Source organism: Rhinatrema bivittatum, chromosome 2, assembly GCF_901001135.1.
Source record: "Rhinatrema bivittatum chromosome 2, aRhiBiv1.1, whole genome shotgun sequence".
NCBI classification, from domain to species: Eukaryota; Metazoa; Chordata; class Amphibia; order Gymnophiona; family Rhinatrematidae; genus Rhinatrema; species Rhinatrema bivittatum.
In genome coordinates this window covers 422,057,463-422,083,214 of record NC_042616.1, presented here as the reverse complement: position 1 = coordinate 422,083,214, position 25,752 = coordinate 422,057,463, and the positions used below count along the sequence as shown (strand labels likewise).

At 41.4% G+C, this 25,752-nt stretch overlaps 1 protein-coding gene across 6 annotated transcripts in view; it reads right to left on the bottom strand.

The window, feature by feature from the left end:
* Nucleotides 1-25,752, bottom strand: part of LOC115084861 (probable endonuclease 4) — a 108,245-nt gene that overhangs the window by 5,203 nt on the left and 77,290 nt on the right. For 5 of the 6 annotated variants that reach the window (XM_029590222.1, XM_029590220.1, XM_029590223.1 and 2 more), the window contains 3 exons: nt 24,970-25,101; nt 8,045-8,149; nt 6,833-6,962 (listed from right to left, as the gene is read on the bottom strand). In XM_029590222.1, the coding sequence (XP_029446082.1) occupies nt 6,833-6,962; nt 8,045-8,149; nt 24,970-25,101 (367 nt within the window). The remainder of the gene's footprint in view (nt 1-6,832; nt 6,963-8,044; nt 8,150-24,969; nt 25,102-25,752) is intronic. The other variant, XM_029590224.1, reaches the window with a different exon arrangement.

Genomic DNA, 25,752 nt, shown 5'->3' with positions numbered 1-25,752 from the left:
GGGCGCTGGTCCTGTGCCCCCTCCAAGCAGCACTAACACAAGTCAGAGGGGACGCCAGGCTGTGATGCCCGAATACGGCAAGCAGCACAAAAGGTAAGGTGCTTAGGCTTCTTTGCTACTGGCGCCATGGATAAAACACCCACTAGCAGCATGCTCCCAAAAGCGCCTGACAATTGTGTGCCCAGCTATGCGCCCACACAAGCAAGCCTGGGCAGAGTGCGCTCAAAAAACAAACTCAGTCCAATAAGCGCATACTATGGACACCCAAAATGTAGGTGCCCAATGCGCAGTCTAGGTAGGCGCCCAGATGAGCACACACCCGGGCACGCAAGCGCGAACCGATGTCAGTTTCATGGCAGATTTTTGCGGGGCGAATTATTTTCCTTCTTCTTTCTCCTTCTAAATTTTTTTTTTTTTAAGCAAGCCCCAGTAGGGAGATGCACATCCACCATCTGCCAGCACATAGGCAGAAAATTTAAAAAAAATGTTTACATGCATTCTGACTATTGCCTTTCATCCTGATCTGCATCTGTATCTTCTCCCACTTCTCAAACCCAGGATACAGAGCAGTAGAAAGTAAAATGGTATATTTCTATTAATAAAAATAGTATTTCAGGTTGTAATTTTTTTAAACATTTCTTCTTAGGGATGCTTCATTTATTTTGCTTAACAAGTGTCTGTGCTGTATACATGTTTTGTGAGCACCAGTGTGATGCCTGCCTGGGGTTCTGACTAAACTTATGAAAAACAGCATCCGAATCACAGAGATTCACAATGGTGGGAATGACTGAAGAGGACGAGGAATATTCAAACATTTCAAACACTGAGCTATTTTCTCAGGGATTTAAAAAGCTAAAACAACCACCAAAAAAAAGGGATCTTCACTTTCTCATTAATGAATTTACTCAATCCTACATTTAAGAAGTAATATCTCAAAGAGATAGTAACTCAATAATATACCTGGACTTGACCAACATTACTCAAATAATTATTTTATTTATGAAATTGTAACCGAACTTTATTGGCACCTGTTAGAATGTACGATATCCTACATTTACTTACCTTAGTCTATGTGCCTATTTGTAAACCGTTGCGATGGTATATAACTTAGCGACGGTATAGAAAAGTTTTTAAATAAATTAAATACCAAAGGAGGATAATAAATGGGCAAATTAATATCTTGAGACAGCAGGTAGCACTGCTAATTTACAGCAGCAGTGAACATTATCAAGTAATGTGTTCAATATGATGAGTGCGCCAGCAGCAATACTATCATTTTTATTAAAATAACTCAGCTGCTAGACAAGAAGAAGAAAAAACATCCCTCATACTTGGCGGCAGCTGCACAGTTTTGGACACTGCACTACAGACAATTCAGGTGTGGATCTCTTGTTCACTGGATTCTGCAGGGCTCACCTACATCAAAGAGATGATGTGCTTAGGTGCGCAAGACTGAGCCCCTAGGGGCAGGTCACAGAAAACAGTTCAGTCATGACCTCTTTTCACTCCGCACGAATGCTAAGGGTAATAAGGGGATTTGACAAGCAAAAGAATAATTATTATAGATCAAGTTTTTACTTTTGTAAGTACAGCTCCTAATTATAGATTTTGCAATAGGTGCACACTTCCAATATATACAACCGGGAGCAAGCTTATATGAAACTACAAATAATAGTACCTATGAAACAGTTCATCATCCAAGGGAAACCCCTTCCCCCAGACCCTATTTTTACATACCATGAAAAATAGCAAAATCTAGAAACTACATTCCAGCTACTCATAATCCCTTGAGATGCAGACTCCCTTACATACTTGTTGAGCTGTGCAGCTGTCAAGGGGTAACTCTTTTTGCCCAATAGAGGGCTAATAGCAAGGATAGCTCATTGAACCCAACCATACATGAAGAGGCCTAAGGACACAGTGCACCAAGGCAAATAAAAAGTGGTTAAAAAAAAAAGACAGTCCCTCTTCTTTTTGCAGACTTTCTCATGGACAGCTATTGCAAACAGATGGGAGAAGTAACTTGTGGAACCCGTGCACAAGCCTGAAAGACAAAATGGTGAAGGGAGTCAACAAGTAGAGGGAAAGGGAGATGGAGAGGTTTTGGGATTAGGAAACTGTAATAGTCAAGCAGAGGTGCACACTAGGGATTTGCGACGCCTGGACGTCAAACGAGTCTTGCTGAGGCACTTGGAGGTCACAAATAATTTCCGCATGTCAGATCACCTTTTTGTGTTGTGGAGCGGTGTCAAGAAAGAGCATAAGGTGTCCAAAGTGACTACTGCAAGGTGGTTGAAAGAGACGATTAATTCCGCATATATTTGTCAGGATTGCCCGATTCCGGAAGGTCTCCGGGTGCATACTACTCGCTCTCAAGCAGCTTCTTGGGCAGAGTGTCACTTAGTCTCTCCTATATCAGAAGCAGAAAGCCTGTGAGGGAGTCAGTTGGACCGTTAGATGATCGAGGGGTTAAAGGGACAATTAGAAAAGATAAGGCCATCGCGGAAAGATGAAATGATTTTTTTGCTTCAGTGTTTACAGAAGAGGATGATACCCGTATCGGAGAAGGTTTTCATGGGTGATGATTCAGATGGCCTGAACCAAATCAAGGCGAACCTTGACAAACTGAAGTGTAGTAAATCACCTGGACCGGATGGTATACACCCCAGGGTTCTAAAGGAACTCAAAAATGAAATTTCAGACCTATTAGTAAAAATTTGTAACCTATCATTAAAATCATCCATTGTACCTGAAGACTAGAGGGTGGCTAATATAACCCCAATATTTAAAAAGGGCTCTAGGGGTGATCCGGGAAACTACAGACCAGTTAGCCTGACTTCAGTGCCAGGAAAAATAGTTGAAAGTGTTCTAAATATCAAAATCACAGAACATATAGAAAGACATGGTTTAATGGAACAAAGTCAGCATGGCTTTACCAAAGGCAGGTCTTGCCTCACAAATCTGCTTCACTTTTTTGAAGGAGTTAAACATGTAGATAAAGGTGAACCGGTAGATGTGGTGTATCTGGATTTTCAGAAGGCGTTTGACAAAGTTCCTCATGAGAGGCTTCTAGGAAAAGTAAAAAGTCATGGGATAGGTGGCGATGTCTTTTCGTGGATTACAAACTGGCTAAAAGACAGGAAACAAAGAGTAGGATTAAATGGACAATTTTCTCAGTGGAAAGGAGTGGGCAGTGGAGTGCCTCAGGGATTTGTATTGGGACCCATACTTTTCAATATATTTATAAATGATCTGGAAAGAATTATGACGAGTGAGGTAATCAAACTTGCAGATGATACAAAATTGTTCAGAGTAGTTAAATCACAAGCAGATTGTGATAAATTGCAGGAAGACCTTGTGAGACTGGAAGATTGGGCACCCAAATGGCAGATGAAATTTAATGTGGTTAAGTGCACGATGATGCATATAGGGAAAATAATCCATGCTATAATTACACAATGTTGGGTTCCATATTAGGTGCTACCACCCAAGAAAGATCTAGGCGTCATAGTGGATAACACATTGAAATCGTCTGTAGTCAAAAAAGCAAACAATCGAGCCGATACATTAAAGTCCGCGGGAGAGTGGACGAACGCCCGCTCTCCCGGCGCACGCACCGGCCCTTCGCTGGTGCACGCGATTCTCTATTTAAATTAGGTGACGCGGTAGATCCGTGTAAAAGGAGGCACTAGGGACCCTAGTGCCTCCTTTTTGGCAGGAGCGGCGGCTGTCAGCTGGTTTGACAGCAGACGCTCAATTTTGCCGGCATCGGTTCTCGAGCCCGCTGACAGCCATGGGCTTGGAAACCGGACTGAGCATCCGGTTTTCGGCCCGACAGCCGCGGGCCGAATTCAAAATTTTTTTTTTTAATTTTTACTTTTCGGGACCTCTGACTTAATATCACTATGATATTAAGTCGGAGGGTGCACAGAAAAGCAGTTTTTACTGCTTTTCTGTGCACTTTCCCGGCGCCGGAAGAAATTCGGCGCTAATTTCTGAAAGTAAAATGTGCGGCTTGGCTGCACATTTTACTTTCTGTATCCCGCGCGCATACCTAATAGGGCCATCAACATGCATTTGCATGTTGGGGGCGCTATTAGGTGCCGCGGGTTGGACGCACGTTTTCCTCCCCTTACTGAATAAGGGATAAGGGAAAACGCGCGTCCAAGAGCAGGCTAACAGTGTGCTCCATCGGAGCGCACTGTACTGTATCGGCCTGAATGTTAGGAATTATTAGAAAGGGAATGGTGAATAAAACGGAAAATTTCATAATGCCTCTGTATCGCTCCATGGTGAGACCACACCTTGAATACTGTGTACAATTCTGGTCGCCACATCTCAAAAAAGATATAGTTGCGATGGAGAAGTTACAGAGAAGGGCGACCAAAATGATTTATTTAACAGTTTTTATATACCGACGTTCAAGGTGATATCACATCGGTTTACAATATACAGAGAACTACGCTTGATTAGCGTTTGACAGGGAATGCGACATGATCAATAACAAAATATAATATAAAGAGCAGACCAGGAAAAGATAATAGAGAAATCCAGAAGGATAAGCTGGCAAGTAATGAAAGCCACTTTGGGCAATTTACAGTAATGCGACTGATACATCTAACAGGCAAATAAATATAAAAGTCCTCAGGAATGTTTTAAACCATCAATTGTTTTGTGCTGTTTGGAGGCGCTAACAGGCTTAGCCTGGCCTCAGGCAATGAGGTCACTATTACTTTTTGAGTAGTCAGAGTTCAGATTGTGCTAGGCCTTAGGAAGTTTCTTTCTTTTAGCATTTCACATATGTTGTTTATCCCCATCTGCTTTTTTTTTAATGTTTTGTTTTTGTGTAAACAAACATGCTTAAAGGAACATTATGTGGAGGCTGCTTCCCTGAAGCAATGTTACAACTCACAGGAAGAGCCAGAGTAGCCAAAACCTCACCTCCTCCCAGTATCTCTCCATAACCATTCAACGTGGTCCTTACTGACCCCGCAGAATGCAGTTTGGCAACATAGATATCCGACTCGAGAAATCTCGGGGAATGCTGCAGTTGAAGTGCATGCTAGTTTAAAGGAAAAAATCTTAACAATTCAAATTTTATTTCAAATTCCAGTTTCCAAAAGTGATAAGTTAGATAGAAGAAAAATCTAGCGAAACATGCTCGGGGGAGGGGGGGGGGGAGGAGAGATTTAAATGAACGCACCTCCCTAGTGCGCAATCTCCGCCTAAAGGGTGCTTACATGTCTTTTTTTAAACATAGGCTGTATTTGTATTTGCCAAAATTGCTGACTAGCTTTCTGTGGAAAATATTTAGAGACCCTGAATTTAGGTGAATTAAGCCCCAGATATGGATTTTTATAATATCTGAGTTTCCTTACTCTACTACTTTGGTTCTTTCTAGTATGAGTAGGTGTGTTTGTGATTTAGTGTGTGTTATTGATTATAAATAGTGTTTATTTTTGTATGACTGAATTTTTTGTGTGCTGGATTTTAAATGTTACGATTATGAAACGTTCCTTATGTACACTGCCTAAGAACAACATGGTAGGTGATTTATAAATCTAACAAACAAACAAATGAATCTGTCATCCAAAAATGTTTCTGAGGGCACCATACAGTTTTCTGAAATTTTGGAACAAGTGTAACCACCGCTGAGATGGCAGTAAAGGAGCTAGCAGAAGGCAAGGCTTATAATAATTGGCCATATTTATTTAAATTGCACCCTTAAAAATTAGTCTTGTGTTTGTCTTCCAATTCTAAGAAACTCTGCCAGAAAGACTTGACTGGATTAAAGAGCCAGGGAGGCAGATCACTGTGAATCTCATTCATACCCGACCAAAATTTGAGCGGGAGCCTTTGTTTCAATGTACTGCAAAGACCAGTCTTATGTGCTTCATTCTTCAATTTACTAAAAAATATGGAGGAAAAAACAAGAGCTGGCTCAGCTAGTACTGGAATGCAATTTCTCCGTGGCTTTTCCATGATTTTTCCCGAAGAAATGATCCAAAATAAAATACTGAATTTTCTGCCTTTTCCTAGGTGTTCTCCCTACAATCAGATTTCATTTGTTTTTCCCCCAGCTCTTAGTAGAGAAACAGAGAACATGACAGCAAAGACCCCACCTTCTGTCTATATCTCCTGCTCAGCTTTAAGTCCTTTCCTCCCTCTCAGCAGGGAAGGGAGGGCAGATAAAGACCAGTAAGGCCCATCCACTCTGCCAGCTGTTTTACCCAATCTTTAAAAGAAAATATCTATGTAATTTAATGCACTTGCACATTTAGATATCTGTATAACGCACACTCCCATCGGTCCCTGCAGTATTGAGTTCAAGGACTGTTTTGTTTTTTTGAAAGAATATTCCTCTAAAGAAGCGCCGCTATCACTCTCTGTAGGAAGCTGTGATGCTGGAAACTGCATCTGGTTTAAAAATCAGACCTTCCTTTGTTTATTTGTTTTTAATATGATACAGCAATAGTGGGTCCCTGGCTACTGATGTTACTGTGCAAGAATAATTCCTGCATGGAGATCACTATGAATAGGAGCCAGGGGACCCCCCTATTGCAGCACCACGTTAAAAAAAAATATAAAATTTTATTTTTAAAGCGAGAACTGATCCATGGCAGTCTTCTGTTACAGCTGTTATTTCTTTCTGGTTTACACATGGCCTGCCTCAGGGAAGAGGTAAAGGTTTGGACAGTTCTAGATCTTTTCATGCACGTTGCTGCTCTTATGTCGTCAGGCCCTCCCCTTCCTGGGTTTGGCAGGTAAACGAGAGACACAGCCCTGGGAGAAAAAAAAAAAGTATCTGGGGGATTATTCAGAGATGACTCACCTGCAAGGGGTCTCGAGGATCATGGGAAGGTCATTGAAACGAGGCTCATTCATGATGTGCCGAAAGCCCTCCATGCCAATGTGTCCCCGCCCAATGTTTTCATGACGATCCAGGTGGCAGCCCAGGGCTCCTGAATTCAGTAAATGACAAACATGAATGTGCACAGAAACACAGGCACTGAGAAGAACTTGATGTTGGTGCTAAGTTGGGGGGGAGGTGGAGAGCGTGGGTGCACTAACAACTAATAAAGATAGGGTGGTTTTTTTTCCTTTTAGCATTAAGATTAATTTGGTAAAAGTTTGTGTCAGCATAAATGGGAATGGTGCAGGGATGAACACATCTGTTGTGGTGGAACTTGGATCCTCTCAGAGTTAGAGGTGAATGGTCTAGGGGGAACCTTTATCATTATAAAAAGTGAAAACCTATATCATCCTGGGGCAGAAAAGGAAAGGGTAAAATATCTTTAACCTGTCACTCCAAAGCAGTTACCAAGATTCACAAGCATTTTGGGACTGTGAGAGAGTATACAAAAGACTCCCTTAGACCACTTTAAAACCCAGGCTAGAGCCATCTGCCCCGGTCCACTTTAAGGTGCAGAGGCACAAAGGATTCTGGGTGCTAGTAGGTTCCCTGCCCAACACTATAAAGGATCAGGGCCTAGAAGAATTAGGCAAGCCCTGGAGAGCTGCTGCAAGCCCATGGTACGCCTGTACCAAATACATATGAACTGCTTGATGTTTAAAGCTAGGTGAGCTGCTCTTGTTTTGCTGTTTATTTTGATTTCTGTAAATAAATCCTTGTTCCTGACCAGAACTGCCAAGTCTCGTTGTATTCCTTGGCTGTTCCAGAAGCTGTGGCAGGTCTATATGCTACAGGAACATTTACACCTGCAAATGACTTTCTGCCCCAATAACATGTCACCAAAGATCAAGACAGATACTGTGAACCTTGACACATGGTCAAGGAGGCATGACTCTGGTTCTGGATCAGTCTCTAGTACTCCCCTGATGCCCATACTGTCTGTCCATTATATCCTCAGGAACTCTCTCTCGCATAAGATCTCTGGCAAGAAGCCTGGGACAACAGCATGTAAAGCCTGACTGTGTTCTCGAGCAATCTTGACAGACTAGGCACAAGTAAACAGACCTGTGTTGTGCTCTTTCAGCCCCCCCAGTGGCTGTAAAGGAAGCCCCTCAGACAATCAGACCTCACCTTTGGAATCATTCAGATGGATGGCCTTCAGGTAATGCAGCCCTACCACGGAGTTAAACTCATCCAGCATATTCTGCAGACCCATTTTCTTCGAAAGGTCATAGCCTATGAGGAAGAAGGTCCACAGCCATAAAGCAGCTATTAAAAAGTGTTGGGGAGAGATTAGCTATTGTTCCTGCCCCTTACTAAAAATGTATATTCCAAGATGGGTTCAAGTCTTTTATCCTACTAATGCTCTGTCTGACCTTTGATAAGCTGCTTTAAGGATGATTAAAACCAGTCCCCCTGTGTGGTCTTCCATAATGTGTCAACTTTTAGCCAGGCTTTAAGGAGATGTTCCCAGAGGCATATTTATGTCAGGGGAGAAAAAAAACACAGTGTGCATGATAGAAGATTTGGTACAGGGAAGATAGTTGTGGGTACATTGGAAAATGGGGACACACCTGGAAAATAAGGATCTACACAGAAGAGTTGGTTTGCATCCATTCAGGAAAGATACTACAGTCCTTAGTCACAGATTCCATTTTTAACTGGACCAGTGTTTAAGCTAAGAATGTAAGGAGGCATATACTGGTCTCCCCCTCCCACAAACATATGAGATAAACAAAGTAACATGATGTCAGCCATAAAGATCACTTGGCCCACCCAGTCTGCCCTGGTACCTGTGTCTTTGCTACAAGAGTTCAGTCAATACTTGCTTGAGCTCTTTCAGTATGCTAGGGTGAACACCGTCAGGTCCCAGGGCTTTATCTACTCTCATTTGTGTAAGTACTTCAAGTACTTTCTCCTTTATAAAAGGGTTTATGATAATATCACAATCAATTACACTCCTGTATCCTGCTTTAGCCCTGAAGGAATAAACCCCCAAATCAGTTATACAATAAAGGCCTGATTTTCAAAAGCATTTACACATTTAAAATTGGGTTTTACACATGTAAATGTACTTTACCCATGTAAGTGAGCTTTTGTAAATTGCTAGAATATATGCCATTGAATTGTCCATAGGATATTCACATGCAAGTGCTACATTTACACGTATAACTCCTTTTAAAATTACCTCCTAAGACTATCTGGAAGAAAGCAAGCAGAAGTAGAGGAGATAGCTAATAAAATGGAAAAAGTGAAAATAGAAAAACAGAAAGAGAACCACAGGTAGCCAACAGAAAAGGCAGAACATCTTGGAGCTTCAAGGTATGAACATTCAAAAGTCTTGATAACAAAATCACCGATCTGGTGGTCTTTACAGCGGACACAGACTTGAATGTGGTTGCATTCACCAAGTCTTGTGTAACAGAAATTAGCATTTGGAAGTGACCACTCTAAAGTATAATCTTTTTTGGAAAATACAGAACAGGGAACAAGTGGGGAGGAATAGTTCTTTACATTAGGGACACGATTGAAATACAGGGTGAGTAGGTATTCCTAAAACTTCTAAGAAGACTTCCATCTACGTAAGAGTAATAATATCCAATGCAGAAGAAAGTGATGGATTCTGACAAGATGAGAGACAACAGAAGGCAGGCACACAAACGGGAAGTGCTCTTTGTAAGAGACTTCAGTTTACGGGATGTGGACTGGAATGTACTGTTGTGGTATCAGCTAGAAGTCAAGAAGTCCTGGATGCCATACAAACACCATTCCTCAGGCAACAAGTTGAAGAGTACACCTGAGGGGAGACTACTCTAGATCTGGTACCGATTGATGCAGACAGTATCACTTGTCTCATGTAGGAGAATACTGAGAGTCTGCTGATCTTTGGAAGGTGTGGTTCAGTTGAAAATTAAGATCTGAGCTGAATAATATTAGGACAAGAGTTGTGGACTGCAAGAGGGCTAACTTCAAAATGAGTAATAACATTGAGGAAGCTTTAGGAGGAATCTGAGCATACAAAGGAATCGTGATCAGCAACAACAGGGCGCACTGAGAAAGCAATACATTTTTGTGTAAGCAGACTGGGCATGACGGAAAGCAAAAGAGAGAAGAAAACAGAGAATAATCTGGGATGAAGACATAAAAATGGTTAAGATCTGGAAACATGGGCAAAGCAGAGAGGAAGGCTGAGCACAGGCTGCACTGGTGCATGACAGTTGCCCAACTTTTATATGAAAAATGGTACTTGATATTGGTAGGCAAAAGGAAGAGGACAAACAGACCAATATGTTGTCTAAGGAGGTAGCAGAAATAGTAAGAGCACAGAAGGCAACTTTCCAACTGTGTGCAGAAGTGTAAGTCTGCGGGGTACTTTTTATCTGCAGACTTTACATCAATTTTCAAAGAGAAAAAGCTCCCTTTGAAAGCTAAGGCAGAAGTAGTACACACACAGACCTCCACCTGCTATTTGTACAGGTACTTTTACCAGAAAAATGAAGTGCGTACACAATGCCTACATGCATTAAGGGCTAACCCTGCCTAGACTGTACCCCCAGAACGCCTTTGCACTCTGTGCATGAAAATACTCACATACTGGCAATATGCACAGACTTATAGGCAGAGAGGGCGGGCAATTATCCAAGAGCCCGTTTCCATGCATATTGCAGTGTTTTGTGCATGGAAATGGTTTTGAAAATTGCCCTCAAAAACATTAGCACTCAAATTAGAAACAAACAAAAACAAGATAAGATGAACAAGCAAAACTATATGAAAACAAAGGCTCAAGCTGACAAGGAAAGTAACCAATCAAAACAAGGAAGAAATAAAACCTTCTTTAGAAAGACAAGGAAAAATTGAAAGAAACAAAACCTAAAAAGAGAAAACTGGGTTAGTGAGGACGGGACCAGCAAAGGCAGAAATCTTACACGAGTTGTCTCGCTCAAAATATACAGAAGGAGAAGGTGATGTGTCTAAGGCAAGATACAAAGGCATAAAGGATTGTGAAATGATCACAAAACCATTTACAGGGGATGTATTAAAGGGCTATTGTTACAGAAAGGAGAAAAGGCATTCAAACTTGACAAAGTATATCTCCAGAACACTGAAAGAGCTCAAGGGAGTGCACGCCTCAAAGAATCTTTTCAACTTGTTTTTAAGAGACAGGGAAGCTTTCGAAGGACTGACACACAGCTGATGTATATTTCATTTCACAAAAGAGGAAGTAAGACGAGGCAGATAATTACAGACTTGCCTACCTTTAGTAACAGGTACAACAATGCAAACACTACTAAAGCAAAGGATAGTGCAATACCTTCAAACAAGTGGATTACAGCCAGGACCCTAGACCAGAGATTCTTAATCCTGTCCTAGAGGCACATCTAACCAGTCTGGTTTTCAGGCTATCCATAATGAATATCCATGAAATAAATGTGCATACATTGGAGACATACTGCATGCAAATCTATCCCTGCAAATTCATTACAAATATACTGAAAGGCAGACCAATTACACGTGTCTCCAGGACAGGGTTGCAAACCATTGCCCCAGACAGTATGGCTTCACAAAGGGGAGACCTCATCAAGCAAACATGATTGAGCTTTTTGAAGAGGTGACACAAGTAGTGACCAGGGAGGTGCGATGGCTGGGGCTTACCTGGATTTCAGTAAGGCTTCTGACATGGTTATTCAGTGAACTGGTATAGAAAACAGTCCATATGGGAGCAGGAAAGAAATCTGTTAACTGAATCAGGAACTTTGTGGTCAATGGAGTCCACTCTGGTAAGAATAAAATATTAAAGATATTCCAAAGAACCAGACTTATCAGCAGAACTGCAGAGAGACTTAGGGGGAAAATGTCAATCTGGGAGAGGAAGTGATGTCACCGGTGAAAATGGAAACTTGAACGCAGAGCTCATCTCCTCACCTAGCAAATCTTGCTTCAACGGAGCCTCTAGAGCCAATTTTCTTTCCTTTCCACGGAGACTGTTAACTTGTGCCGATAGCGAGATGGCTGTCAAACAAAAATCAGTTGATTTTCGTCAGTTTTCCTATCATAAAGGCAATGATGCCAAGGATGGAGTGGGCTGTGATGGTGACAGCCCAGAAGGCCTAGGAGAAGATTCGAGCCCTGATGATGCACTGACTATTCCCTCGGCAGACCTGCCTTCCCATGCTGAATTTAGGGAATGGTTTTGCGGTCTACGAAAGGATTTAAAAGATTATAAAAAAGAGCTGCTGGGAATGATGGACGAAATCAAGGAGGAAATAGCTACTTTAGGACACAGAGTTGATGAACTTGATACCCGCATGGAATTTCAGGCAGAGCCTTCCAAAAATCTTCAAGAGGCATGTTCTAAGCTACAAGATGAGACTTTCTATAAAAGAAAAACTGGCCGATTTGGAGAATCACACGTGAAGGGGAAACCTTCGTTTTAGAGGTTTCCAGGAATCGCCGGAAAATGCCAACTGCGCAGCTCTGATTGTGTGCTTTCTGCAAATACCTCCTTGTTTCTTCTACAGAGGATAGAGAGAGTGATTTTCCTGACATCAAATTGGCTAGAGCTTATCGAGCATTAGGTGTCTCTAATAAATAATCGTGTTAGAGACATCACAGTCTGCTTTCATGATTTTTTTTTTTTTTGGTTTATAAAAGAAAGGGTGGCCACAGCTGCTAAAAAACAATCCACCTAGCTATGGGAAGACCAAGAAATAGCAATCTATGTCGTCTTTCACAAATCACCCTACAGAACATGCAAGAACTGTGGGAAGTTATGGCTTTCTTGTGAAAAGAAAATATTAAGTATAGATGGCTACATCCCTTTGGCTTATCCTTTTCCATCGATGGAGTGACTTCTAAAATTTGCACAATTGCCGATGCCATTCCCATTCTACAGACCCGTGGTTTTGCTCTATCTTCACAGGCACCAACAAAGACAGCTAAAGCTTCCAGCTCAAGGACTATACTTCCAACTTGGCAGTGTGTAGGCAAACCAATAGTAGACTTAGGAGGCATTCCAGAAAATCCTTGGCTACTAAGGACGTAACAATCTCTTTATATAAGATGGAACTTTTATTATTCATACTAAATGTTCCTTAATTTTTGCTCCGAGATTTCATACCATGTAGCATTGTTCTTGTTTGGATGGTTCTATGCTCCATGCGATGTTATTATCTTATTACATTATTTATTTTTGTTATTTCTAGCTTTCTTTTTCTAGGCAGTGGGAGAGATCCATTCCACTGGTGACCGAATTTCCTCCACTGGAAATGGATCTGTGCGGAGGTTTCAGCAGATCTGTTTAGTTATATAGAGGGATTTTTTTTTTTAGGGGATCGTGCGGGGGAGGCTTCTTTCCGCTGTTATTATATGCACTATTTCTCTTTTTCTATTCCTTAGTAAAAACAATTTATACCAAAGGTATTTGAATTTGTGTGGCTTTGCTCCTTTTCCCACAAAACATGAGCATGGTTTATTATTTTTCTTATTCTCTTCTTTGAGGATTATACTGATGTTACCTTTTGTTCAGGGCGTTAAATGTGATGTTTTCAGGGTTTTATTGGCTTTGACCTCTTGTCCCTATCATGATAAATGTCTTCTTTTTGCATAAATTCTATTAATGCTAAAGGGCTAAATTCCCCATATAAGAAAAAAGGATCATACCAGGTCAGGCATTATCTTTGTTCAAGAAAATCATTTAAAGAGCAGGTATGAGTGCTTACTTCATTCTCCTAGATTTTCACATTCTTTTTTTTACTCCCAGCTGTAAAAGGTGCCAAATATACGGGTGTCTGCATAGTGTTTTCCAGGGATTTTATTTTTGATTGCAAATTGTGTGTTAAAGACCCATTGGATAGGTATTGTAGATTTCAGTGAATGGTATTCTATACACTCTGGTTAATATCTATGCACCCCATAAAGACCAAGGGGTAATCTTCCAGAGACTTCACCAAACATTGCTTACTTCTTGTTCTGGTAAACTGATCATTGGTGGGACTTATTTCATAGGGAAAAATTAAAGGATATTATGGAAGATTGGCATCTGATTGATGGTTGGAGACTATTTTTCATCGCTCGCTCATACATTTTATTCAAATTCTCATGATTCTTATTCAAGAATTGATTAATTTTTGGTGGACAGATCTATGCTCCATAAAGTCACTGCAATGGGCATAGAAGCAACAGTCTGGTCTGATTATTCTCCCATATGGGTGGATATGATGATTACGATCAGGTAAAAAAATTTTGGCGATTAAATGAATTGATGCTAATGGCTAAGACTTATAATACCTTTTTAGCCAATAATATTCAAGACTTTTTGGTCAGAAATGATACTGGTGACTCCTCTCCCCTTGTAGTATGGGACTGTTTGAAGGCTTATGCCCGTGGGCTCTTGATTTCTCGAGCCTCCTTCCTTAAAAGACAGAAAGAAAAAGACTGTGTGGCTTTACGGTATAAAACTCAATTGTCTCAGAAGCATATTTCAGACGGTTCCCAGCGAACCCTATCTTTGCTTTCCTGTGCCAGGGAGGAGTTGAAACGATTAGAGGTATTTAATACTGCGTATATTCTGGAACTTGTTAAACAGGAATATTTTGAAGGAGGAAAGCTGTTGGCTAATAAAATTAATTTTTAATAAAGGAAGTTTCCCTTCAAAACCGTATAAGGATGAAACTAGAATGATTTTGACCAATACTTCTGATAGTAGGAATAGGCTCCTTAAATATTATGGAGATTTATACAGTACTGATACTTCCATTTCTTCAGCTATAATTGAGACTTATTTTCATAATCTTTCTTTACCAAAATTAACAGAGGATATAAGAGAAGGATAGAGAAATCTCTAGCCCAGAGATCCTTTTAGCCATTAAAAATGTCAAAGTGGGTAAAGCACCTGGCCCCGACGGATTGTCCACTAGGTTCTATAAACAATTTGCACCTTTTATTGTAGCGCACTTGCAAAAATTATTCGTTTTCTGAGAACTGGGGGGGGGGGGGGGGCATTGCTTCCGGACTCCAATGTGGCAGGTATTACTATTATAGCCAAACTTGGCCATGATCCTATTGACCTATTTCCTTAATAAACCTTGACCTCAAATTATTGGCCAAAATACTAGCTGTCTTAATTTTATTGGGCAACTCATATATCAGGACCAGGCGGGCTTTATTCCTGGGAGGATGGCGGGAGATAACATGCATAAGCTTGTGGAGATAATGTGGTGGGCCCATAAATAAAATATACCTTCCTCTTCCTTACCATTGATGATGAAAAAGCATTCAATATGGTGCATTGGCCTTTTTTTATTTTATACACTTAAGAAAATGGGTTTTGGTGAGTTTTTTTGATCCTGGATTTATAAACTTTACAATCAGCCAAGAACTTGCATTAAGGTAAATGGGGGGGGGGGGGGGGGAGAGGAAAATTCCGACTCTTGTTTGGTAGAGAGGGGTATTCTCCAAGGCTGTCCCTTATGACCGTTACTGTTTGCTATATTTCTTGAAACCATAGCTATTAAAATTTGAAATAATTAATTCTGGCTTCCAGTTAGGCCCACAACTATTCAAGCTTTTTCTTTTTGCACGATAATGTTTACCATCAGTGATCCACATATATCTCTGACAGCTATAGAAAAAGACTTAGGTGATTTTAGTAAAGTGTCTGGTCTTAAGATCAATTGAGAGAAGTCCAAAATACTTACTATTTCCTGTGATTTAGATGCAGAATCTTTTTTAAGATTGCACCATCCATTTAAATGGGCCTCGGACAAGATTAAGTATCTTGGAAAGCATTTGAAAGATCTGTTTGCCCTGAATTATCCTCCTTTGATTAAAAATATTTGGCAGGATTTGGAAAAATGGGGTGGTTTGCATCTTTCATGGTTAGGGAGGATATCAGTGGTAAAGATGAAGGTATTACCAAGACTGCTCTATTTGTTCCAAATTTTACAGATTCCTGTTTCCACTAGTTTATTAAAATCCTGGCAAAAGAAAATATTTAGTTTCATATGGAAGAGGCAATATGAGGTCGGGAGGTACTGAATATTTTGTAGTATTTTGCGGCTGCCCAGCTTCGCTCAGTGGTTGAATGGCACCAACTCACATGACATCAAGCATTGGGTCTTGATAGAGCAGTCTTTGACGGCCACGACACACTTGGCGTGGGTGCTCTGATATGGCACCAAGCACTTGTAACTCTCTGAATATCTGGAAAAATGTGGAACTGTCGATTGGTAGGGACACGAGACTATTTCCATTCCTCTTATTTGTTTCACAATGTTTCCTCTCCTCCTTGCATTCCCCTGCATTCCTTTAAAATTTGGAAGGAGTGCAGCATTTTTCTTGTGGAACATATTTGGGAGGAAGGTAGATTGGTCTCATTGAGTACCTTGTGACTGAGATAGAAATTTAGATTGAGGACAGTTATACCTTATCAACAATTATATCATTTTTTATTTGGCATTAAGGAGGGTTTCTCACTCAGTGCTTGGGAAATCTCTTTTTGATAGTTTTTGTACTAAGGGGGGCACAATGAAGGGATTGATATCTAACATATAATTATCGAACTCCAAACTGAACGTCAAGCCCTTGCATATTTGTGCTTGGGAGAAAGATTTGGGTTATACTTTTTCAGAGGAGGAATGGAATCTCATTTTCATCAACATTAGCAAATTTTCTATCTCATCTTTAATTTTGGAAAATAGTTATAAAATATTGTATAGATGGTACTATACTCCGGATAAACTTACATAGAATTTATCCCACTATTCTATTAATAATTTCTGTTGAAGAGACTGTGTTTCTGTAGGATTCTTTTTTCATATTTGGTGAGACTGTCCTATCATCCATTTGTTTTGACAACAGATAATGGCTCTTATTTCGGAGGTCCTTAAAGAAGCCATTCAACTACAGGCAGAGGTTGGGCTCCTGAACTGTCCAGCCGAGTGTTGCTTCTCAACTTTTGATTCTACAAATTTGCACTGCACCCCAGACTGAAATTGTGAGCTTTTGGAAACAGAAGACTGCTCCACTATTAAAAATGGGTGCTAACTAGATTAGATACAGTCTGTACATTGAGCAAAATAACTGCCATTAAACAACAATCTCAGGAAATTTGATTTAATTTGGAGTCCTTATATACATTGGAGAAAACGTGTTTAATGTTAATCATATACCCAATGGTATCTATATCTTTATATTTACACTTGTCAAGTATTAATATCTAGGACTTTATTGAATACAGGAGGGTGGGAAGAAGGGGAGCGTGGGGTTGGAGTCATACTTGTAAAACAATTGTTGTCGTCAAGCAATTGTTCTACTGTTGATTTTCTTTATTCATGTACATCACTAAAGTGTTATTCTTTTCTTATAGACAATAATAAAAGTGTTATTTAAAATATATATGTGTCAGCCTGCAGATGACAGAAAATACACAATGAAAAGTGACCTGGAAAACTGGAGAAACAGTCAGGGGTTTGAAAGCTGTGCTTAAAGCATTAAAAGTAAAACTAAACAAGTGGAGTGCAAAAACCTATTAGGCACTTATCAGTGAGGAATACAAGAAATGGCAGCTGTCAACCAGAGAAGGGACCTACAATCATCTCAGAGAACATGAAGAAAATGAGTCAGTATAATAAAGCAGAAAAGAAAGCTAACAGTATGCATGGGTATATAAGGAGGGATGTCACCATCAACAAAACAGAAGATATGGAGGTCCTTGTGTAAGTCACTAGTGAAACTTTGCTTCAGGCACTTTGTTCGGTGTTGGAGGCCACAAGTTCATAAGGACATTGAGAAGAGCATGAGAGGTCTTGAACGAGTAGATGTGAATCGGTTATTTACACTTTCGGATAATAGAAGGACCAGGGGGCATTCCATGAAGTTAGCAAGTAGCACATTTAAGACTAATCGGAGAAAATTCTTTTTCACTCAACGCACAATATAGCTCTGGAATTTGTTGCCAGAGGATGTGGTTAGTGCAGTTAATGAAGCTGGGTTCAAAAAAGGTTTGGATAAGTTCTTGGAGGAGAAGTCCATTAAACGCTATTAATCAAGTTGACTTAGGGATTGGCCTCTGCTATTACTGGCATCAGTAGCATGGGATCTTCTTGGTGTTTGGGTACTTGCCAGGTTCTTGTGGCCTGATGGACCCTTGGTCTGACCCAGCATGGCAATTTCTTATGTTCTTAGAGACTGGCATCAATGTCTCAGGTATAGGAACCTGAGGAAAGTTACATGTGGGAAAAAAAGGATGATTGGAAGGACATCCCTCCTCAGCTACTGAAGGCTGACAAGCTCTTATGGTCTGAGTCTGTTGCCCAAGAGCAGAGACCTTTGCTGGCTTGTACCTTTTGCACAGTAGCCTGAGAACCTGTGCTTCTGCTCATCACACTTAGAACCAGCTGCTTATCTGAGGTGGATTTACAATAGATCTAAGCAGTTTATCGGAAGGTTTTAGATACTTGCACATGGCTGTAGGAGAGGGTCCCTGAGAACTAGGCTTCAGGATTGTTTTTAAAAATGTCTGAGCCTCCTGAGCCTTAGGGACTTGTCAGACATTGGAGAAAAGTAAGAACATTTTTTAACTTGGTGTTCCAGCTCGCGGCAGTGCAGGCAAACCTTAAGTCTGTCTATTAGAGATATTTTCGTATTGCATTCTACATACCATTTAAACCCATAGGAGATTTTCTCCGCTAGGTGAAAAATAATTTCAGCCAGATTAAAAGTGACAATTTTTTTTTGGAAGGTAAAAACGCCAGACAGAACTAAGAATAGTGAGAGGGATTCAAATACAAATATATATTTTAATTCTAACTTGTTTCCTGAAGGGAACACACAATTTAGTAACAGAACAGCGAGGACACGTCTTGTTGGCTCTGCAGAAAAAAACAGACTGAGAGGACCTCACATGGCCATTAGCACATGCTGCACACCGCACATGCTCAACAGAGCAAAAACCTTACTTAGAGTTGTGACACTTCAGTCCTTGGTGCTGTCGGATGATGTCACCTAGGACGCATGACTGACTGACCTGCTTGTCCATGGAGAAACGTTCAAATACCTAACAGGCTTCAATAACATATGTAACTGTTTTACTTTGAGGACTGCCTGAATGGTTTTAGGTTTCTCACATGAAAAGGCTACAGTACAAATGCAAATCACGTTGGGTAGCCCCGGATAACTGTAGGTGGCTCAGCAGGAGCAGTTCTAAATCGGTCTGATCAGCACAGACTGATGCTCTCAGAAACAACTGAGGAGGGGGTATCAGGCTGCCTATCACTCATGGCAGGACAACTTGGCTACACTACCCAGCTAACAGCAAAAAAAATGAATAAAGGAGTGATTTTCTGCAGATGGTCAAGCCGTATGGCTGACAGCAAGGAGATCTCCCTTAGTACAGAGGGTGATGGTAAGAATGATGATGAACAGAGGTAGAGCAGCGTTAACAGGGACAATCAGGCAGACTGAGCCAAATGTTCCTTATCTGACATCATATATGAACACAGAACACAGCAAATAATAAAGTGGAGATGAGCGATATACACACTGGTGATAAACCATATATTGACAGTATAGTGCTAAGAGCTCTGGGATTTTGGTAGAAGTGGTGAAAATCAAGACTCAATCAGTGAAGGGTATTTCCAAATAATTTATTCAAAGAAGCAATAGATTTTGGTCCCCCGACGTGGACCGTATTTCGCCACAAGGGCTGCATCAGGAGGAACTGAAGCCCAAAGCTGCCAGATAAAAAGGGAGGGTGTAGACAAACAAGGATCCAAAATAAAAGTAACACATATAGCAAAACTGGCTACATCAAGCATAAGGAGTAAAACAGAAAATAGAGCAGAAAATACAAAGCAGGGTGTCTGAAATGATAACTGAAATAATGATAACAATGATAACTGAAAAAAATGGATACTGAACAGAGGTTTTAGAAATTTAAAACAATAATATAACTACAAAATGTAACAAGATGTGACAACAAAATATAACAGTATAATACGGTAGTATAATAGCAAAAAGTCAGAAAGAGGCAGGAGGGGGGGGGGGGGAGAGAGAGAGGAGGGGAGTGGAGAGGGAAGGTCAACGGACTAGAAAAAGGGAGGGGGGGGGCTAGAAGTGGCATAGGGAGATGCATATAATGTAGAGCCATACCTAATAACACAGCATCAATGGACTATTCGAACATAACAGCTCCAAACTCTGACGGTGAGTGAGAAAGATCATCAAGGAGATGTATAGGGAAACAAATAACAGAATGCAGTGTGTATAAATGTGAATATTGAGGGTACATACTGCGCGACAGAAATGCGGACAAGACTGAAATGCCCGGAACAGTAGATACAATAGCAACTAAGATCCCTAATCCAAAAAATAAAACAAAATCAGGCAAAGTTTTACCAAAGCAAAATGGAAACAATCTACAAAGGGGGTGCACATACCTGGACACAATTACTGTCTATATTGAAGGAGAAAGCAGAGTTGCTTACCTGTAACAGGTGTTCTCCTAGGACAGCAGGATGTTAGTCCTCACACCTGGGTTACATCATCGGATGGGGCCCAGCATGGAACTTTCTTTTTTTTTTAAATTTTATTTTTATTGAATTTTAAACATATATGAATTGTACAATATTATTCAGAACTGAAATATACATCTTGCAAAATTTCTTAAAGAAAACAATTATTCTGTATATAAATTATCCATTACATTCAAGGAAATATAGGGAGGCCAAGATGTAAAGGAAGCAGTTATCTATAAAGGAAATAAACTACAAACAATACAAAATGCTATGTAGTTCACTCTGCATTACTTAACTATACCAATCCACAGTGGTGATTTTTCAGGAGTGAGCATCTAAATAAGAGCATAATTGATCAGGATCACTAAACATATACTTAGAATCTTGATCTACAATCATACATCTGCAAGGAAATCGTAATACAAATTTAGCGCCTCTAGCAATTACCTCTCCCCTCATCGCTATAAACTTTCTCCTTCTGAGTTGGGTATTCCTTGCAATGTCCGGAAATATTTTAATCTGGTGACCATAAAAATTCAATTTTTAATAGCGGAAAAAAGATCTGAGAACAGAGTCTCTCTCCATTGCAAAGGTAAATTGAACTAACAAAGTAGCTCTTTTATTTATGGTCATCTCATAGCATTTCTCCAACAGTTCCGAAACATCCACATTCAAATCCAGTTGATTCTCTTGTTGTAAGACTGTTGCTTCAGATGGCTGAGGCACGTAATAGATTTTAGATGTTGCAGGAAGTGCCTGATCTGGATATTTTAATATATTCACAAGATAACTCTTAAATAGGTCATTCGCTGTAATCAACTTCGTCTTAGGGAAATTTAAAATCCTAAGATTTGCCCTTCTCATTTGATTTTCTATTGTTTCCATTTTATCTGTTTGAATTTTTTCAGATTTTAATGAGATTATTTTTGATTTTTTCCATCTCTTCTATTTTCCCCTCTATTACTTTTACCGATGTTTCCATATTCGCCATTTTAGTTTCCAAATTTTGAGTTTTATTTATAGCCTCTTGTACCGTCACAGTTAAATTATTTATTGATTTATGAATAGTTATCAACATGTTCCAGATTTCTTCCAGAGTTATTTTTTGCAGTGTTATGAGTGGGGTATTGCACAAAACTCTTATTTTATAATTCTCCATTTCTACCTCCACTGAGCCCTCTCCAAACTCGTCTCGGCATTCTTGTGTCTCTCCATCTTGGCTCCTGGAACCCTGCACTTCCAGGTTCACCGAAGGACCAGGTGTTCCCTCCGCCCTTCTCTGGACGCCAAGGTCTATCAAGGTAGATTTTTCCTTCAAGTTTTCAGGTAAAGTTTCCATCTCTCTTGAGCCGGACGGTGGTTCGGGCATCGTTGGAGCGCCAGGGCTTAAAGATGTTTCATAGGTCAGGGGGCTCTGTAACTGCTGCTTGCCAACTTCCCCAGCGACCTCTCTTCCTGGCTGTGCTGAGAGAGTCCTCACAAACAAAACCTCAATACGAGGCTGTCTTGATTCAGAAACTGGTGTCTAGGTCACATCTCGAATTCTGGCTTTCCTCTTTGTATGAGGCATTTCCAGAGTAGATTTTTCAGGCAAAAAGGAAATTATCCAGAGAAGTAATAGCAATAGCCCGGAGCTGCTATGTACAAGTGCACACTACACAGCGGTCATCTTGGCCTCTGGGCACCCGGCATGAACTTTGATCTCAAAGATTCTGGAGCTTTCAGTATGCCTTACTGAGCATGTGCAGTTGTAGTCATCACCCTGCCCCCTAGGCAGAGCCCCTCAGTCCATGATATAGCTAATACAATGAGAAACCAACTCCCAGGGGACGCGGGAGGGTTTCATGAGGTCTAACATCCTACTGTCTTAGCAGAACACCTGTTACAGGTAAGCAACTCTGCTTTCTCCTAGGACAAGCAGGATGGTAGTCGTCACACATAGGTGAATGCCAAACTACAGGCTGTCTGAGCAGTACAAAACGGTAAACTGCACGGTGCTGGAGCACTACCTCCGTCCTTTGCAAGCAAGGCAGTCAACCCACCAGGCTGGAGAAGAGTTGGGTTCTACAAAGAAAGCCAAGAAAAAGACTGAGAAAAGTCCTCAAGCATAGCAGCGATGCCTGAAGTAGAGGAGTGATGTGAGTGCAAACAGAAGAAACTACGCATCATGGAAGACATGCCTAGTGGTTAGAGCAGTGGACTATGAACCAGGAGACCAGGGTTCGAGTCCTGCTGTTGCTCCTTGTGAGAAAAAAATAAGGCAGTATTGGCCAAAGAATGGTGAAAATAAGTGGAAAAACATGGTGTAACTTCCCTGCAGGTATACAAAGATATACCACAGGCACCTTAGCTTTACCTCCCCTCCCCTTGACATCCCAATCGGAAGTTGGAAGGCATGATGAATGTAAGGAGGCTGACCAGAGGACTGTCAGGGCTAGCACAAGTCACCCAGTTGTCTATCAACCCTAAGCAAATAACTCACTGCCGATACTAGCAGAGAGTAACCCACTAAGATGGAGTACTCAGTCTTTTTGAGACAGCGGAAACTGAGAGTGATTACCCCAGGGGAGAAGCTTCCCCTTCTAAGGGAGCATGTGGCCCAGCAATGGGCAACATTGCATGACCCAGGACTCCTCTGTCTGCAGATGGGGTGATCCTGAAAAAGGGGAAAAACAGCTTGCATGCTACTGCAAGCAAAGGGCAGTGCCTCTGTTGCCGTGTACTTGGCCCCCAACTCCCTCATCCATGGACATGGCAATAGGGTAAAAGGCACAATTGCCCAGCTGATGGACTGAAACTCTCCTCACAGAGGAGGGTTCTGCAGGCAAGAATGACTAATGATAGTGATCCTTAAGGAGGATGCTCACAGAGTCCAGCAGAATCCGAAGTGACTCCCATACAGGGGAAAACCTGGAGGGTCGCCAGCGAGCAACACTGGATAAGCTCCCTCATGGATAGACCTGTTGTCTCTCAGAGCGCCCAAAGGAGAGTGCTATTCTCGACTATTCTTGGGGCTGGTGCTAATCAGAGCAATGCCATCCCTTGTCCAGGAACAGAAAATGTGGGACACCCCTCAAAGGGGTGCATAGTCGGGCGTCAAGAGGGGAATTCGAAAGGACTGCCCTGGATCCCAGTCAAGTTTCCCCTTTCAGAGGGGATAGGGAAGCAGCGGAATCGGGGCCTAGCAACCCCCCCAAAGGAGAGTTGAGGCACAATGACAGATCACGGAGACACTGACGCAACCAACCCACCACAGGCAGCCAGCCTCAGATAGGGGATGTTGCCACTGCAATCCCCAGAAGGGCTCCAGCTGAAAACGGTCCAATGACCACCAATGCCGCTCCCCGGCCCTGTCCTCCAAGGAGACGTGCCAATTCAGAGGCTCCAGGCTCCGGATCAGAGAAAAAAAAACATTTATCAGGGACAGAGCCCCAAGGACTGTTCCACAATCCCACTGATCGCAACACTCTCCTGCATTTTACAAGCCATCATCCTAGAGACTTGCGAGAGAACATACCGGTTGGTCAAGTTTTCCATCTGAAGAGACTGCATTCTTATCGAGAAGACTTTTTGATCCAGGCTTGCACTATGTTGGCGCGGTTTCAAATTCAAGGCTGTCCTTATAAACTTCTAAAACGAGCTATGAAACATGCTTACTACGTGAGCTTCTCTTGATACCACAGAATAGATCTCCCTCATCTGACTTGACTTGAGTTCTTCCTTTTTCTTCCAAGACTGGTCAAGTCTGTTCAATAATATGCCAGTTTTGGAATGTTCTTTCTCCACATCCCTTGTTTCATGATCCCCCCTTCATTCCGCGTTCACTCATGGCCAGAACCTGAGGGATGTACATCCAATTTAAAGATTGTACAAAGGGATGCCCTTTGATGTTACTGGTCAGTCCCCTTGCGGGTCCTGAATTGCTTGTCTTTTTTCAGCACATTTAAAGAGTTTCAATAACCCTAGCACTGGCAGAGTCATTTCTTTATGTCATTTCTTTATGTCATGTCTCTACCTGTTGAACTTGTGCGATTTATGTTACTTTTTGCCCTGCTCACTGTTTTGTGTGGGCAAAACCACCCGGGCATTGAAAACACGTATTTTTGAGCACATGAGCTGCATACACAATTCTCATGAAGAAGCCTCCTTAATTTTGGATCCTTGTTTGTCTACACCCTCCCTTTTTATCTGTTGGCTCTCAATGCAGCCCTTGTGGCGAAACACGGTCCGTGCTGGGGGACAGAGATCTACTGCGTCTTTGAATAAATTATTTGGAAATACCCTTCACTGATTTAGTCTTGATTTTCACCACTTCTACAAGGATCCCAGAACTCTTAGCACTATACTGTCAACATATGGCTTTGTCACAGTGTAACAGAAAACATGAAAAGCTAAACTGCAGATGAAGGTGAAGACTTTCTCCTTATGAGCTGTGACTTTGCAGGATGGCTCTCACACTGCTGTATTCCATCTCAAGTCAATCAGTGCTACCAGTGCCGACGCAGCAAGGAATGGTGACAGGTTGGGAGGACCTTAGCTCACCTGCAGCAAAAGCATGGCAGGTATCGAGACAGACACCGACCCGTGACTTCTCCCGCACTCTGTCGATGATCCCTCGCAGCTCTTCAAACTTGCCCCCAACGGTGGTTCCCTGACAGCTCATGTTCTCCAGGACTGCCACAAGGGAGAGGGAAAGACAAAAGACAGAAGAAGATAAGAAGTGCCATGCTGGTTCTGACCAAGCTCCATCAAGCCCAGCATCCCATCTCAGATTGTGGCAAATCCAGGTTGCAAATACCCAGCAAATCCCATAAAGTAGATCGAACTCCTGTTACTCATTCTCTGGATTCAGCAGTAGCTTTGTTTTCTCTACCTGGATAATAATATATTATGGACTTTTCCTCCAGGAACATTTCCAAACCTCTTATAAATCCTGCTATGACCATGTACTCTGGCAACAGATTCCACTGTTTAATTGTGCGCTGTAACGGAAAAGCACTTTCTACCATTGTTTTAATTCTGCTGGTTGTTAGATACACTGAAACCACTCTTATTGTGGCTATTGGGATTGCATTCTTTGAAATAACACTAAAACAAGGGAATACTTCATCAAACTGTCCTTTATATTCCTGTTTCATACCACTCATTTTATAAAACTTTTATCGTATCCCTTCTCAGCCTTCTCTTCCAAGCTGAAGAGTCCTAGCCTGCATAGCCTCTCTTCATAAGAAGCTGTTCACAGGCAGACTGCAGAATCGGCTTGGTAGAGAGATAGCAGCAGAGGCGGAGGTTTTTTGTGGGGAAGCTGGTGCAACTGCTCCTAGA